We start from the raw sequence: 15,852 nt of genomic DNA, 5'->3' as shown, positions 1-15,852 counted from the left end.
TTCTAATGAATTTACTTCACAACAATCCCAAAAATCACTCATCAACAATTTATCACTAAATTCTTGTTGAGGTTCAAGTCTAAGAACATTTCCTTCAGTATCAAAAATGGGTAATTCTTTTATATATTTAGACAAATATATTCTTAGCATAATAAAGAATCTCATTGTTAAACTCATTGATGAAATGTTTAATCCATCAATCAGCATTCTAGTTGTTTTATTACTCATTTTACTCAATACCCCCATACCAACTTTAATTAAATTTTCGTTGTTAAGTTCAGTTAAACCAGAGAGATATGGTATTTGTTCCGATACAATTTTTGAAAGACTAATCAAATTTTCTAAGGTACAAGTATTCATTTCAAGGGCTTGAGTAAATTGTGATGGTTGTTGTTCTTTTAAAAATTTAACACATATGTAATCAAAAACCTCTCCAAACTCACAAATCGGAGCATCAGGGAATTGGTCAATAAATTTAAAGTATAGACTCGATGTGGTCGTGATTTCGAGAGCAACTTTTTCTAATGTCTGAGCTGAAAATAGAGATAAATTATTAAAGAAGAGTTGAGGGATTGAATGGATTTCAGTAACATGATTAGAAAGATAATTAATTCTAAATGTTTGAGGAAGTAGATGCATAATATTAAGGTATTTTTTTGGTAATGGTTGTTTTGGTTGTGTTAATGATCTAAACAAAAATGGTAACATTGGTGGGAAAAATGTTTGAAGAGAACAAAGTGGGATGGAAGTAAATACATTTTTTGCTAATTCTAGTGATATCTCTTTTCCAATAAAAGAAGAGAAATACAGTTTTTCGATAATATTATTTTTTGAAAGAGATTGAATTTTTTTATTTAAGCTATTGAAAAATAGCATTGAAATATTGGTTTGAGATACTTGCTTAAATAGAGATGGCTGAGCTGGAATTTCTAACACTTCTTTAATTTCTTTCATAATAGGACAAATAGAATTCAATATCGTTAAATTGATTTCACTTTGTGGAGACAAGACAAAGTGAACATTACATATTCCAATAACTGCAGAGTCAATAAGAGTTTTGATTGAATCTTCATTGCCAATAAAAATTAACATTCTAAGAGTTAAAGAACGAAGTAAGGCGATTACAGCATACATTCTAACTTTCCAAGCATTTACACCTTCACTATTAATAAGAAGTGTTTTATTTAATCCTTCTACTAATTTATTTCTTATAGTATTTTCTCTTTTTAATAATCTCCATAACATGACAATACTTTGATTCATCTCTTTAATAATAATTTGTTTACATCCTTCAGCAATGAATCCTTGAACAAAAATACACATTCTCTCAACTATTTCTTTACCATCTGTTGTACCGTTTAAACATAACTGGATTTGTTGCATATCAAACAAGTGAATAAATCTTTCTAATATTCCTTTTTCTTCTTGTTTTAATAATTCAATATAACCCTCATACATTCTAATTGTTTGAATTGCACCAGAATCATTTCCAATAATTATTTTGTCTAATTGTTGGTTAAATGTGTTTTCTTGTTCCACAGCTTCAGAGAAAAGTTTTTTTGATACTTTAGTTATATGGGGATTTTCAGTAAAGATATTTGAAAAGAGTGGAAAGATTGTTGATAGTGTTGGGGTTCCATCTATTTTAGATAAGACAAAATCGTTTAATAGATTATGTTGTTGAACCAAATTTTTAAATGTGATCCATTCTGAAGTTAATACTTCTTTTGGGGCAATAGTATTATAGATAATTGACATACTATTTTTTGGAGATCTAATAGACTTAGAAAGAAAAATGTTGTAATATAATGCTAAGTAGCTTGTTGATATATACCAGTCAATAGAAGAACATCCTGCATTTTGGATTTGTGAGAAGATTGAATGAGAATGAGAGACAATATCTTTTAATGTTTGTTCAGTTATTTTACGAGGTTCAATCTTTGGGATATTAACATAATCTCTGTAGTTCATTTCTTTCATTAAAGTAGAGCGAATTAATGATGTTGAGTTATCCAAGAGAGGGTTTGGAGATATTGTATGTGAATATAATAAGATTTGTGTCATACAAGCAATAGACCCAGATAAATCAATTGATGATAATGTAGTGATATGAAGTAAAATCTCATCTGAATATGCAGATGTACATTCTGGTAATTTTAGAATGAAATAAGATAAAGAATTAAATACTTTAGATAATAGTGTTAATGAAGAGTCTTCTGTTGAGGTGAAAGAGAGTAATGGATTTCGTACACTTAAACGTGCTTGAATAACACTCAGTAAAGTTGAATATAATTTGTTTTTGACTACAGCAACGATATAAGGATATTTAAATGATGATGTTACTTGATTAGTAATAGTATTAATTTTTTCTGGGAATAGTGTTGTTGAGAATATAGATAAGAGAATTAGATGGAATGTGAATAAAGAAGTAAATGTATCGCTATATGTAAAAAATTCTTTCTGAGGAATATCTTGTTTTGCTAAGATTGTAAATAATTCAAAGGAATCGATTAAAACATCAATATCACATTTCCATTGAGAATGTTCTAAAACAAATAAGACTATAGAAATTAATTTAATTCTTTGAGATAGATTTAATAACGTTGGTTGATTTTTTAACATATTTTTAATTAAGCAGACGCTTCCTCTAGTATATATGTCTGGCCTACTTATTAATTGTTGCATATGCTTGGTTACTATTCGAGATTTAGAAGATAAAGGCAATACAGAAAATAAAGTACTGAATGTTTTTCCTGCTGCTGTGATAACACGTTGGTCAACATCGACAAGGAAGAAATCAGCTAAACTATACAAATGAGAAAGACGTTGAGAAGTAACAAGGAAAAGTGGTAATGAAGATAAAGTATTCAAAAAGTTTACTTTAGAAGGCCAAGGCGTATTAGCTTTTATTGAGGTAAATATATTGAGTAAAGAGTCTGGGATTGAGGACGATGTAGCAAAAGATCTAATGAGTTTCATTGCATTAAAATATAAACAGTCAATAATAGTAGTTGAATCTGATGGTTTAGGAATGTAATATTCTAAATATTTTGTTGATGAAGTTTGAAGTATTTTTAAAAAAGTGTCATAAGATAAATATCGTTGATAAATTTCACATAGTTGTGTTAATAAATTTATTGAGTGGATGTAGAGATGTCTATCACATTGAGGAAGATGAAGATAAATACTATATACGAATTCTTTATTTCTCTCAAAAATAGAAAGACAAAGAGTAGGTGATAATTGAAGAAGTGAAACTAAAGTATTATAACAAGATGCAATGATATTACTATGACCGATTGAATTAAAAATTGTTAGAAGAGAATTTATAAGAGAATCTTTAATATCAATATTTTGTACAAGATTTAAAGTATTTTGAATGATTTCAATAGAAGTAAGAACTAACGCAGGTGGGACAATATCTTTTTTATTAAGAATTAATTCAATAAAATTAAGTATTGAAATAATTATTGAGTCATGAATAGTCCAATTCATTGAAGAAAAGAGAGATATATATTCTTTTATAAATAATAAAAAAAGATCTAATGTTTTATTTTGAATAGTTTGTTCAATAGATTGAGAGAATTGTTGAATAGAAGAAGTAAGGTGATTCGTATTTGATTGATGATGAATGAGGATACAATAAAATAAAGCATTTGATTTTCTATTTAATTGAATTGGAGTTATAAGATAATTTAATTTAGTGTAATTTCTAAGTGTCATTACAATTGAATGAGAAGTTATAGAGAAGTTATAAAGATCTATTAAATAAGGAGAAATAGTTTCTAATAATGAAGTGTTTTGACTTTCATAAATGTTAATTATGATTTCCCATAATTGTTCAATGTCATTCATAACAACTTCTTTTTGAGTATATTTTGTCATGAGCATTAATTTAACAAAGGCATATTTACTTGATTTAGTTTTCTTTTTATAGTTTGAAATAAAATAATTCAATAATAATTTATATGCAATTGGTTGAAACTGTTTTGAAAATAGATATTTAGAGAATATTTTCGTTAATTGTTCATCAGCGGCATTCCATGTATTTAATGAATTATCTTCTAAAAGTTCTAATTGTTGTATAATTTTATTTGAAAGTTCTTCCATTTTAATTAAATTTTTTAGTTACTTTTAATTAAGAGTTCTTATTTTTGAAATAAAAAACAATAAATGAAGAATAAATGAAAATTAAATTACATACATTAAAATGAAATACTTAGTTGATACAGAAATTTTCCTGATTAGTTCCAAAATCAATTACAGATTCATTACCATCATAAGTAAAAACAGAAGCAATGTTTTCTGATCCATTAAGAATATTAAAAACCTCAAAATCAGATTCATCTACTTGGTTTGTTTGAAGATGATACTCTTTAAAATATTGAACAAGTCCAATAGATTGTGATTTACCAATAAGTTGTAATTGTGAACGATAGAAAGGAGTTTGTTGCATTTGATAATTATGAGTTTAATATTATCATTTAAATACCATTTCTTTCAGAAATAAATCACTTATTGAATTTTTCTAATGAATTCGAATTAATTTAATAATTTCCAAATTCTTCTTTCATCACTTTTTGTTTTTTGTTTATTTTTTTATAAACATTTTCGCATAAACATACAAATAAAATCATTGTAGAACCAGTATAATATTTTTTATCGGAAAGTATTGTTTTACATTTTTGATTCATGAACATTCTTACTAAAAATTCAATGTTATAATTCTTTATTTAGAAATCAAATCAATATATTCCATCTATCCTCAGAGTAATACTTTTTTTATAATGATAAAAAGAGTAAAACAAGACTTTATTTTATATTAAAAATACTAACTTACATTAAAAATTATGGGTCAAAACAATAATTGGGAAACGTTTTTGAAATAAAACTATAGTAGTAAAAAACAACTCTTTCCAATTCCAAATCGAAGTGGAACTTCTATCTCTGTTTCTAAATTGTCAATGACGTCATAAAAATCTTCTATCCAACAACAAAATTGTTGAGTTGTGTCTGTTTGAGTAAAATCAGATGGAGTCATAGTAGAAATAGCTGATGGAAGGTCAAATCGAGAAAAAGATGTACGTTTAGAAAAACAACGTGTTCCAATGAGTGTGATGTTGATAGCAGATAAAGTATTGGTAATAAAGTACAACTACAAAAGCAATCCTTTTCTAATTTCTGTAATGATAAAGGCAATATGACAGAAGACAAATTGGTACAAGACTCAAATATTCTTTTATTGAGTGCTTGAAATAATAATAGATATATCTAGACATTTTAAGTACAAACAATGAGAGGATGTAAGTTTTATAGGGATAATAATGTCCACATTGAAAAACAAAATTAATAAATTATTTGTAGTGGAGAATTATAATGGAAACAGAACGAAGTAAATTGCAATAACTAAAAACAGAAAATTTCTACTTTTAACAAAGAAAAAGGTAATGTATTGATTCTAATTTGACTATTTTCAAATAAATGAAATGGACATAACAATTAACTATATTATTAATTGTCATTTAAAGTAAATCCAATTCTTTTAAAGTGATACTTTGAATTATTCTTGTTTTTTTTTCAAGTAGTTCAAATGTATATAATACTAAATGGTACTAGGAATATTGTCGGTTTTATCATCACAATAATAGTAAATATTTTTGTTGAACCAAATGAGTGAAGAATAATAAAAGTTGTTGTTTTGATAAAGTAAATGGATTATTATGGGAATATCCAATAACACTTTCAGACTTTTATTTATAAAGATATAAATAACAAAAGGTTGATGCTTTTGAAAGTGAGAAATAATAAAGTAGATTGAATTTAAAGCTAATAATGCATTATGAATTGTAAAGAAATAGAATAAACTTAGATGAAAATAGTAAAAGAATTATTAATACAATAGTAAATTGAAATAATAAAATAAAACTAAAATAGAAACTATAAAAAAGAATAAATAAAAAAGAAAAAAAAATAATCAGTGGATAATGGCATCACAAGAAGATATATTAAAAAATCATATCAATGCTCTGGAAACTTATGTCAAAGAACTTTCAATTCAACAACAACCACCTCAAATACATATCACTGAAAATCCTATTCCTGTTATTGAAGTTAAACCAATACCAAGTACCACTTATAATGTTATTGCAGAACAACCACCTCAAGTTAATGTAAAATCATCATTACCTAATGTTGGAACAATAGTTATACCACAACCAATTTCTACTGAAACTATCAATTCATGGAAAAATGAAGAATCATTAACAGTAGCATTACAATTAAAATTAGCACTTGCAATTGATGAATTAGAAAGGTCTGCACAAGTTATAGATAACAAAAATACAGAAATTTTTCATTTAGAAGAACAAATTAAAACAATAGAAAAAGCTACAGAAAATGAACAACGATCTCGTGAGATAGCCATTCAAAACATAGAACTTTGGAAACAAAATGATGAATTAAAGAAAGCCGCATTAGAAGCTCTTGAAGTATTAAATGGAAAAACAATAGAAAAAGTATGTGTTGATGAAATTATGCAACAACGTAAACAAATGGAAGGGTTAATGGAAAAATTAATTCAACGATTTAAAGAAGTGACTGTAGAAAAATCACAATTAGAAATTAAATTAAGAAATATGGAAAATTTAATTCAAATGAAAGACACAAAAATTGAACAAATACAACAAACTAAATTAATTTATGAAAAATTTAAACCAATAACACCAACACCTCTTTCTAATCAAATTGAAATCGAACAATTAAAAAAAGAAAATAAACAATTAAAAATAAGTATTGAAGAATTAAATAAAAATAAAAGAGAATTAATAAATAATGTTGAAGAGCTTCAAAAACAACCTGTTGTTGAAAAGTTTATTAAAGTTGTTGAAAAAACTGGAGGAGAAGAATATGCTGAAAAATATAAAGAATTAAGAAATCAATTAAATGATGAACGAAAAGAATGGAAAGAAGAAAAAGAAGAATTAAAACAAAAAGAAGAACAATTAATTAATTTAAATCAGTCATTACAAAAACAAATTATTCAACAAAGTGAGTGGTCTGAAAAAGAAGAATGTCAACAAATTATTAAAGAAAAGAATTCAATTATTGGAAAAATTCAATTAGAATGTTTAGAAGCTAAGCAACAAGTTGAAAAAGCAAATGAAATGATTCAACATGTTCAACAAATACAAGAAGAAAAAGAGTCTTATTTAAAACAAAAACAAGCACTTGATATTATAAAAAATCAATTAGAACAAGATAAAAAGAATTTAGAAGAAATAGTCATTAAACTTAATAATGAAATACAAGAAAAAAATAAACAAATTATGGAATTAGAAATAAACAAAAAAGAATTAGAACAAACTGTTACTCAACACGTTAATGAATTAAATATTTCTAATCAAAATTCTAAAAATATTATCAATCAAAAAGAAAAAGAATTAATTGATAAAAATACAGAAATTAAAAGATTAAATGAACGCATTGAACAATTACAGTTAAACCTTCATCAAAAAGATTTATCTATTCAACAGTTAAAGTCTATTAAATTTGAACAATCCCAAAAATTATCACAAAAACTTCAAGAACATTCTTCTCAACAACATAGTCCTATTGAACCTACTATTTCACCACCACCTCAACAAAACCAAATCCCTAATCAACCAACTCAACCAGTTACTTCTTTGCAATTGGTTATTGGTACTGTAAATCCCTCAACCAACGAATTAAAACCATTAACCAATGAACCAAAACCACTAACTAGTGAATTAAACCCAACTTTATCAACTCAAAAAACACAAGAAATATCAAACACTAATAGTATAAAACAAAACACTAGTAAAGATGTTTCTGATTTTCTTGAAAGGATACGTCCAGTTAAACGAGAACTTGAAAATGATAGTACTCCTGTTCCCCAAAAAAAGCAACCAAAACGTATTGAAACACAAGAAGAACGAGAGGAAAGAAGAAGAAAAAAGTTTGAACGTCCATTAGAGAGCCCAAAACGTTCTAATTCTACTTTCTCCACATCTTCTACCCCACTTCCTCCAAGGCATTTAGGCAATGAACATATTGTAAATGTAGCTACTACAAATACAATAGAACATAAAGAACAAACTCAAAACCAATCAAATGAAACCAAAAACAATTTAGAAAAAAATACTCCTTCTATCACAGATAAAGAAGAACAGCAAGACCAAACAAAAGTTTCTCCTTTATCAACTGAAGCTAATAACACTCTAACTAACCAACCACAAGCAATAACTTTACAACCTTCTACTCAAAATTTATCAAAACAAGAAGTTAACTCATTAGAAGTCACTCCTCAAGAAATTAAACCAAATCAAACAGAAAAACCTATTCTACCAACTACAAATAAAAATCAAATCCAACAACAAACAACAGTAGACTCTACTTTTAATAATTCTCAACCCAATTCTACAAATCCAATTATTACAAATAATGCACTAGATATTCCAAATGAAACATCTGTTAATTCACCATTAAATATAATTCAACCTAATTCAACAACACCTCAAAAAATGGTTGAAGAACCTATTGAACAAAAAATGGATGAAGTATCAAAAGAAGACTCTTCTCAGAAAATAAACGGTCAAGACTTCAGCTCATTCTTTACTAATAACCAACAACCATTTGGATTCGGAACAACAAACAACTTATCATTCAATGTATTTAATAGTGATTTACAACTTCAAACACAAGTAAATATGGAAGAAGGTATTAACGATGAAAGTATTCAAAAAACTAATAAAATGGAAGAAGAGAAGAAGCCAACGATGACATCACTAGAATATTCTAGTCAATTTGTTAATACAAAGAAATCAAAAAAGAAAGAAGAAACTGAGATGGGCGTTATTATGCAAGAAGAAGAAAATGAAGAAGAGAGCTCATCTAGTTCATCAGAGGATAGTCAAGAAGAAACAAAAGAAGTAGAAGAGATTGAAAATAAGAAAGGAAATTTTTATAGTATTAAACTTCAAGAAAAAGATGCTAAAAAAGAAAAACGAAATGCTGGAATGAAAGTTGTTCATTCAAAAGACCATAAAAAAATAGGAAAAAAAAATAAAAAAGGAGAAAGGAAAAGTGGAAAACATGCTAAGAAATTTGGAAAAAAATAAATACTAACAAATAACGTCTGTGATTTATTTCCAATTAAACTTATTTGAATGATTTTTCTTTTGTTTGTGTTTTATTTTATTTTAAGAAATGTTATGTCTTTTATAATAAGTGTATTTCTTTTAAATTATCTAAAAAATCATTTTTATTAATTAGTTAGTTCTATTAAATTTTCTTTCCTTATTAAATTATTATTTATTAATAATTATTTGAATAATATAATTAATTATTGAAATATCATTTATTTCTTGTTTGATAATTAATAATAATATTCTTATAACTTTATTTCTAAAACAATTTTCTTTCAAATAAATTAACTGATCATTTGATAAAAAGTTAATTATTTGAGTATTACAACCAAATAAACGAATTTATGTGATCTGAAATTTTACATTATATTTCTTATAAATTTTAAATATTATCTATAAAGAGTAAATTATTCATAAATTTTTTACTTCAAGAAATTTTATTACTTCAAGTTATATATGAAAGAATAAAATTAATGGTACTTTTTAAAACCAAAAAAGAATAATCAATGAATTAAAATTATTAAATCAAGAAATTTTGATATTCAACACGTTTGTTTTTATGAAAAAAACGAATTTATCTACCTTAAATTCAAAAACTCAATATCTTATATTAAAGAAAAATTCTTTTAAACTCTTTATTTCTAATAAATTATTATAAAAAAAAACAGGTATGATGATAGAGTATTCAATACATCAAATAATTTAGATAAAAAAATATGACCCAATTAAACATTATTATTTTTATGTAACTCTTATAACTTCAAAACTAATTTAATTCAAAAGTGAGGACATTCTTCTGACAACCAATTAAAATTATTATTTTTTTATTAAACCTTATTACAATGATTTTAAAATTTATCTTGCTTGAGTTTAAACAAATTTTAATTTATTTTTTTGAGTTTTATAAAATATGAGAATGAAGATTGAAGAGTTAATATTTATAGAAATTTCTGAGTTTTCGTTTTTGTTTGTTATTTCAGTAATGAACTTTCTTTTTTTTTTTCAAACTTTCCTTAAAATTTCAATGGCAATTCAATCAATTAATACAATATTTATATTAAAATTAATTAAATTAAATAGTATATTATAATTCTAATTGATAACCTTTAATAATTTTGAGAAACAAAAATAAAAAATGCTAATTATTCAACTTTCCCGAAATTGATCACCATAACTGAAAATAAAGAGATAACTTTGAGAGAAGACTTTTCAATAACAAGAAATAGAAATTTTTAGATATCTTCGAAAGTGAATAAAAGAATACTATTCAGAAGTACAGAAATCTTAAAATGAAAAAGTCTTTTCTTTTTAGTTTTTTTTTTAATTCATATTGTATTCCAACCCTAATTTTTAACAAATAAGATGAAAGCTTACAATAAGTTTACCTAAGATATATATTGAAATAAAAAAAAAAAGGAAATGAGAAAAAAAAAAAAGAACTCAAATAAACAAAATATGTCTGTTAAACTAAGTGAATTAGTATATAACACAATAAGTGATACTCATTCAGAACCTAATGAAGTAGAAATGCAAACAATAGCAAATGCTGTTGAAAGAGTAGTAGGAGCAGATATTGTTCTTCGGAAACAAATAGAACAAAAAATGCGTAATTATTCAAAACACCTTGTAACAGATGGAGAAATGTTAAATTGTTTAATATTAGCGAATTATGTAGTTCAAAATTCTCCTAATTTTAGAACACAAGTAGCTGAATTTTCTTTTATGGCCTTATTACAACAAATTGGTAAAATGAAGAAGTTACATGAAGAAGCAAATCCAGTTGAAGATAAAGTAAGAGAACTTATTGCTGTTTGGGGAACTTATTTCCCATGTGAATTAAGTGAATATAAAATATTGTATCGAAAGTATACAACTCAATGTGTTATTGATCCATCTTCTCAACCAACTACATTCCTTCCAAGTCAAATTATTAAATTAATTCCACATGTAGAACATAATTTAAGAAATATTTCACGTGCTATTGAAACAAAAAGTGGAGATTTACAAAGTATTTATAATTATGCAGAAAAAATTAGTACGTTTGTTTAACTTATTAATTATTTAAGTATAAAATAATATTTAATATTCATTTTTATAGTAAATTTAATCGAGAATGTAGTAAATGTCATGAAAATGAAAATAGATATGATATGGATAAATTAAAAGAAGCAGAAGCAATTGGTAAACGTTTGACTGATTCTCTAATAATATTGAAAAAACGTATATCGTTTGTTATTCTTTTTATATTTGAATTTTATTTTAAACGTTTTTTAACTCATATTTTCTAGTGAAAAAGGATGTAAAAAACTCCCTTTAACAAAAGACTCTTTACCTTATGCTTTCTCAATGAAAGATACAACGTTAATAAAGCCAAAAGTTGTGTACAAAAATACATTTGTATTACCTACACCTCCAAGTTGTAATAAATTAAAAATTAAGAACAAAGGAGGAGAATCTCTTGTATCTCATAGTTTTGTATTACCTGAAACAAAACATGAGAGTTCAAGTCCTCTTCCTTTGGGAGGTCTTCAAACTAGTTCATGTCATTTCCCTTATACTCCAGACGAAAGGTCTCCTTGTGAAAATTCGTCTTCTCCTGATGTATTTGCTTTTGATGAAGAAATGTGATTATGATAAGATGAGTTAGTTTCATTTACTGTAACTGCTATTTTTTATTATTCTCTTTTATTTTTTTTTTGTACTATTCTTTGTTCTTATTTATCCAATTCAAATTCAATTTAATATATAAAATTCTATTTATTTTTTGATGATGATAATTAAACTTTTCTTTTAACTCATTATTGAATCTATCAGTCACAATTAGTTCCTCATTTCTGTTTTTGATCGAAGAGGTTTCATTTCCCGAAAATTTTTCGTTCAATTTTATTTCCGAAAAATTAATCCAGCACATTTTCCTATTTTGATTCCACGTTATTTCTTTTTTAATGTCTACATAAAAAAAAGGATACAAAAATTTAAAAATGAATTCTAAGAAATAAAAAAGTCAACGAAATATAAAAAAAATCAATAAAAAGATCTTTAAATCTAAAGAAAAGTCTTCAGTTTAGAGATCATATCAGGTTTACAGAGAGAAAGTTTTTTTATCTTTGTTGATGAAAAAAAATAGAAATTAAAAAAATAAAAAAGTGAAAAAAGATAAAAATTGAATTTTAAGGGAAAAAATTAGGGATTTGACTTTATGATTGGGATGATCCCACTAACAAAAAGAAGGGTCTAAATCTTAGTGATTTAGAATCAAAATTACTGCAAAAAAGAGGAAAATTCTCTAAGATAATATGAACTTAAATAAAAGAGGGCATCTAAGAAATTAGATTCCAGTGATGTCTATCAAATTAAGTGAATTAGTATTTAATACAGTATCTGATATTCATACATCTCCAATTGACTCTGATATGAGAACTATTGTTAATGCTGTAGAGAAAGTTGATGGAGCAGATATTGCTTTAAGACTTCAATTAGAAGATAAAATGCGTGATTATTCAAAGAAACGAATTTCTGAAGGAGAGATATTAAATTGTTTAGTTCTTGCAAATTATGTAGTCCAAAATTCTCCTTGTTTTAGAACACAAGTAGCTGAATTATCATTTGTTAATCGTTTACAAAAAATTGGTAAAATGAAGAAATTACATAATGAAGTAAATATTGTAGAAGATAAAGTAAGAGAACTTATTGCTGTTTGGGGAACTTATTTCCCATGTGAATTAAGTGAATATGCATTCCTTTATAAAAGATATTGTAATCAAAGTATTATTAATCCAAGAACACAACCAACAGTATTTCTTCCAACTGAAGTAACAAGATTAATTCCACACGTAGAACATAATTTAAGAAATATTACAAGAGCACTTGAAATTGGTTCAGGTAATTTAGAAACTATTTACAAACATGGAATGAAAATTAGTGCTAAATATCAAAAACAATGTGCTCTTTGTCGTAAACAAGCAGTTAGATATGATGTTAATCAATTAAATGCTATTGAAGAAATAGGTGAACGTTTAGAAGAATATTTAAAAGAGTTAGAAAAAGAAATACAAAATAATTCAAATAAACTAGTTGAACCTACTACTTTTTCTGTAGATGAGAGTGAATTAGTTAGACCAATTTCTTGTAAGTTTAATGTTTCATTATTACCTCCTCCATCATCTCCAAAACTTCATTCTATTCTTCATTATAGAGGTGAATCACCCACTTCTCCAATATCTCAAAGTTGCTGTTATTCACGTAATGATAATCATTTAGAGTCATCTGGAGATCTTTCTCCATTATGTAATTTCTCATTATCTCTTGACCCATCAAAATCTCCATTAAAGGGATGTACTCCAAACATCTTTAGTTTTGATGAAGATTTACAATTTGAACAACACCAACCTGGTCCGTTACAAAATTCTTTGCTTTGACATTCTCAATATTCTTAGTTATAGCGTGGTGGTTGGAAATAAATTTATTCTTAATAATATATTTTCTTTGAGGTTAAATCTTTTTTTGTTTTATTAGTGTTAATTAACAAAATTTATTGAAAGGTCTTTTCATATCTTTGAATTTTTTAAAATAACATTCTTTATTTTTGTTTAATTCAATTTTAAGAAATATGTTTTATTCATAAAATAAATAATCATTTCTTAACTGAAACAATTTTATACTTCAAATATTAAATTTTCTTAATACAATTTTTTTTTATTTATGTTTTTGGAATATAAACTTGAAAATTCTTTTTGGAAATTGTTCATTGAAAATTTTATCACTTATTTTATCTAACAAGAAATAACTCAAAAAATATTTTAAACTCTATAAAAGAGAAGATATCAAACTAATAATACATTATAAATATTAGAAAAGTAAATATGTATTGTCTAAATAATAGAATAATTATAGTAATAAGTATTTGTTAATAATCCAAATAATAAACATTAATATATTCATTTCAGTTACCACTATAATTAATAAATATAATAAATATCCATTACAAATAAATAATATTATTATAGTAAATAAAGAAAAACTATAAGGAGTAAATTTGTTTAAATTAAATGATAAAGATAACCTAAACTAATTTTATATAAATGATAATTCCTTCTGATGAAAAAAAAGAAGAAAGATAATGACTTACAGTAAATTAAAACATAACAAAGAAATTCTCCTCAGATTGAATATCATTTCTTAACTGAAACAAATCTGATAATGCCTTCTTAAGTTCTTCTGCTGTGTCACTATCATCATCAATATTTTGTAATGCAATTTTAAGGTGTTGTTCTATTGAACGAAATTTATCAAGTAAAGAACTATTTGGGGTGAAACTAGGTGATGGAACAGGAAGTTGAGTAATAACAGAACTCTTTAGATGAATAGGTTTTTGTTCTTTTTGTTTTCTCCAGAACCCAGATTCTCTTTTAACTATAACTCGTTGCTTAAAATAAAGATTCCTTATAAGTGGTTGTTCAAACCACATACAACTTGCTAATGCGAGATTTATTATAAAATCTGGTGGATATTCATCAATTGGATAATTAAATAATACTGAATATGCATGTGTTGTATCTCCATCTAAAATTTTTGCACGTTGTAAAATTATCATAACAACACAAATATGATCTACTAATGACAATCTTCCACTAAATGCAAAAATAACATCCCACATTGGTTTAATTGTGTTAATAGGATATACTTGACAAAACAATAAACGAACCCATCTTAATAGAAATAGTTGCATTTCAATTTTAAGTGTTTTTAAATGAATAGCTAATTCTTCATCTTTAGTTTCAAGTATTGACTCTATAACTTCACAACGTTTTGCTATCCAACGAACACCATCATCACCACCTTTAAACCAATCTCCCATTATTTCCATTAAATCTTTAAAGAACCAGAATACCTCTGACTCTAGTTCAATTCCACTTTTATTAATTCCAAATACATCAATAAGAATTGAAAGAATTTCATTCATTCCTTGAACATATTCAAAATGAGTATCTAATTGATGAAGTAATAATAATTTATGTAATAAAAACCTTTTTTTTAAACTATCACTACCAAAATGAGTTCTTCTTGCATCTTTTTTAATTTCCCAAATAATTCTTCTTAAAGAAATGTCTTCTATTTCTTTTGGTTCTTTAGATAAAAAATCTGCAGAATAAGAGTCTATTGGGTTTTCTTTTTCAAAGACTGTTAATTGTTCATGATATTTTTTACATAATTCAATATATTTATCTTTTCTTTCTTCATCAATACTTTTCCATAACTCTGGTGTAGGAGGAAGGCACGATAAAAAAACTTTCCATCGTAATGGTAATGTAGTTTCCACTTTGTTTGGTCTCCAAATTGTTCGTTCACGTTCAAGACCAGGATTTATAGTAAATTGTTCAGCAAAATCATCACACGCAGTTTCTTGTGGTGTTTGAGTTATAAAAAATGCATTCACAAAAGACGCTGATAGACTTGATGTATGTACCCCAAGTTGTTTTGCTATGTCACGTAAATCATTCATTTTAAGAAAAATACAATAATTTACATAATTTAAAGTTTTTTTCTTGAATTTTTTCCTCCTTTTTTTTTTGACTTTCTTTTTCTTGTTTACTATACTTTTGGATTTATTTTGACGTTTTTATTATTAGTTCTTTTAATTTTATAGTTTATTCAATGAAAGAAAGTATAATAATTAAAGAAGAAGAGG

The 15,852-nt window shown here is 25.5% G+C and overlaps 5 protein-coding genes across 5 annotated transcripts in view, besides 22 other annotated features; 3 read left to right on the top strand and 2 right to left on the bottom strand.

Annotated features, from left to right (window-relative positions):
- The window catches only part of EDI_093160 (uncharacterized protein), a gene marked incomplete at both ends in the record, with an annotated part of 4,227 nt that extends 117 nt beyond the window's left edge, over positions 1-4,110 (bottom strand). The window contains one exon of the mRNA XM_001733281.1: positions 1-4,110. This exon is cut by the window's left edge and continues 117 nt beyond it. Coding sequence (XP_001733333.1) covers positions 1-4,110 — 4,110 coding nt within the window.
- Positions 3,424-3,472: a sequence feature (AT_rich).
- Positions 3,510-3,539: a sequence feature (AT_rich).
- Positions 3,942-3,970: a sequence feature (AT_rich).
- A 45-nt stretch (positions 4,111-4,155) lies between the features above and the next one.
- Positions 4,156-4,218: a microsatellite.
- Positions 4,219-5,803: 1,585 nt separating this feature from the next.
- Positions 5,804-5,974: a microsatellite.
- Positions 5,975-5,984: 10 nt separating this feature from the next.
- Positions 5,985-9,137, top strand: EDI_093150 (uncharacterized protein; the record flags this gene model as incomplete). The annotated part of the gene is made up of 1 exon (XM_001736222.1): positions 5,985-9,137. One exon carries the CDS (start codon positions 5,985-5,987, stop codon positions 9,135-9,137), a length of 3,153 nt encoding a protein of 1,050 aa, XP_001736274.1.
- Positions 6,757-6,833: a sequence feature (AT_rich).
- Positions 6,885-7,001: a microsatellite.
- Positions 9,053-9,103: a microsatellite.
- Positions 9,138-9,255: 118 nt separating the features above from the next.
- Positions 9,256-9,452: a sequence feature (AT_rich).
- Positions 9,453-9,518: 66 nt separating this feature from the next.
- Positions 9,519-9,589: a sequence feature (AT_rich).
- Positions 9,590-9,769: 180 nt separating this feature from the next.
- Positions 9,770-9,829: a sequence feature (AT_rich).
- Positions 9,830-9,969: 140 nt separating this feature from the next.
- Positions 9,970-9,996: a sequence feature (AT_rich).
- A 44-nt stretch (positions 9,997-10,040) lies between these two features.
- Positions 10,041-10,076: a sequence feature (AT_rich).
- Positions 10,077-10,202: 126 nt separating this feature from the next.
- Positions 10,203-10,256: a sequence feature (AT_rich).
- A 308-nt stretch (positions 10,257-10,564) lies between these two features.
- Positions 10,565-10,603: a microsatellite.
- On the top strand, positions 10,584-11,792 carry EDI_093140 (uncharacterized protein; the record flags this gene model as incomplete). The annotated part of the gene is made up of 3 exons (XM_001736221.1): positions 10,584-11,203; positions 11,263-11,391; positions 11,453-11,792. 3 exons carry the CDS (start codon positions 10,584-10,586, stop codon positions 11,790-11,792), a joined length of 1,089 nt encoding a protein of 362 aa, XP_001736273.1.
- Positions 11,215-11,272: a sequence feature (AT_rich).
- Positions 11,793-11,899: 107 nt separating the features above from the next.
- Positions 11,900-11,930: a sequence feature (AT_rich).
- A 350-nt stretch (positions 11,931-12,280) lies between these two features.
- Positions 12,281-12,327: a microsatellite.
- Positions 12,328-12,505: 178 nt separating this feature from the next.
- On the top strand, positions 12,506-13,582 carry EDI_093130 (uncharacterized protein; the record flags this gene model as incomplete). The annotated part of the gene is made up of 1 exon (XM_001736220.1): positions 12,506-13,582. The coding sequence occupies one exon, from the start codon at positions 12,506-12,508 to the stop codon at positions 13,580-13,582; it is 1,077 nt and encodes a 358-aa protein (XP_001736272.1).
- A 36-nt stretch (positions 13,583-13,618) lies between these two features.
- Positions 13,619-13,647: a sequence feature (AT_rich).
- A 75-nt stretch (positions 13,648-13,722) lies between these two features.
- Positions 13,723-13,867: a sequence feature (AT_rich).
- Positions 13,868-14,117: 250 nt separating this feature from the next.
- Positions 14,118-14,178: a sequence feature (AT_rich).
- Positions 14,179-14,298: 120 nt separating this feature from the next.
- On the bottom strand, positions 14,299-15,666 carry EDI_093120 (uncharacterized protein; the record flags this gene model as incomplete). Its single annotated transcript, XM_001736219.1, has 1 exon — positions 14,299-15,666. One exon carries the CDS (start codon positions 15,664-15,666, stop codon positions 14,299-14,301), a length of 1,368 nt encoding a protein of 455 aa, XP_001736271.1.
- A 35-nt stretch (positions 15,667-15,701) lies between these two features.
- Positions 15,702-15,816: a microsatellite.
- Positions 15,817-15,852: the final 36 nt, after the last annotated feature.

Source organism: Entamoeba dispar, genomic scaffold, assembly GCF_000209125.1.
Source record: "Entamoeba dispar SAW760 scf_1105229459701 genomic scaffold, whole genome shotgun sequence".
Lineage (NCBI taxonomy): Eukaryota > Evosea > Mastigamoebida > Endamoebidae > Entamoeba > Entamoeba dispar.
Note: the sequence above shows the minus strand (reverse complement) of the source record. Positions and strands in the feature narration are given on the sequence as shown.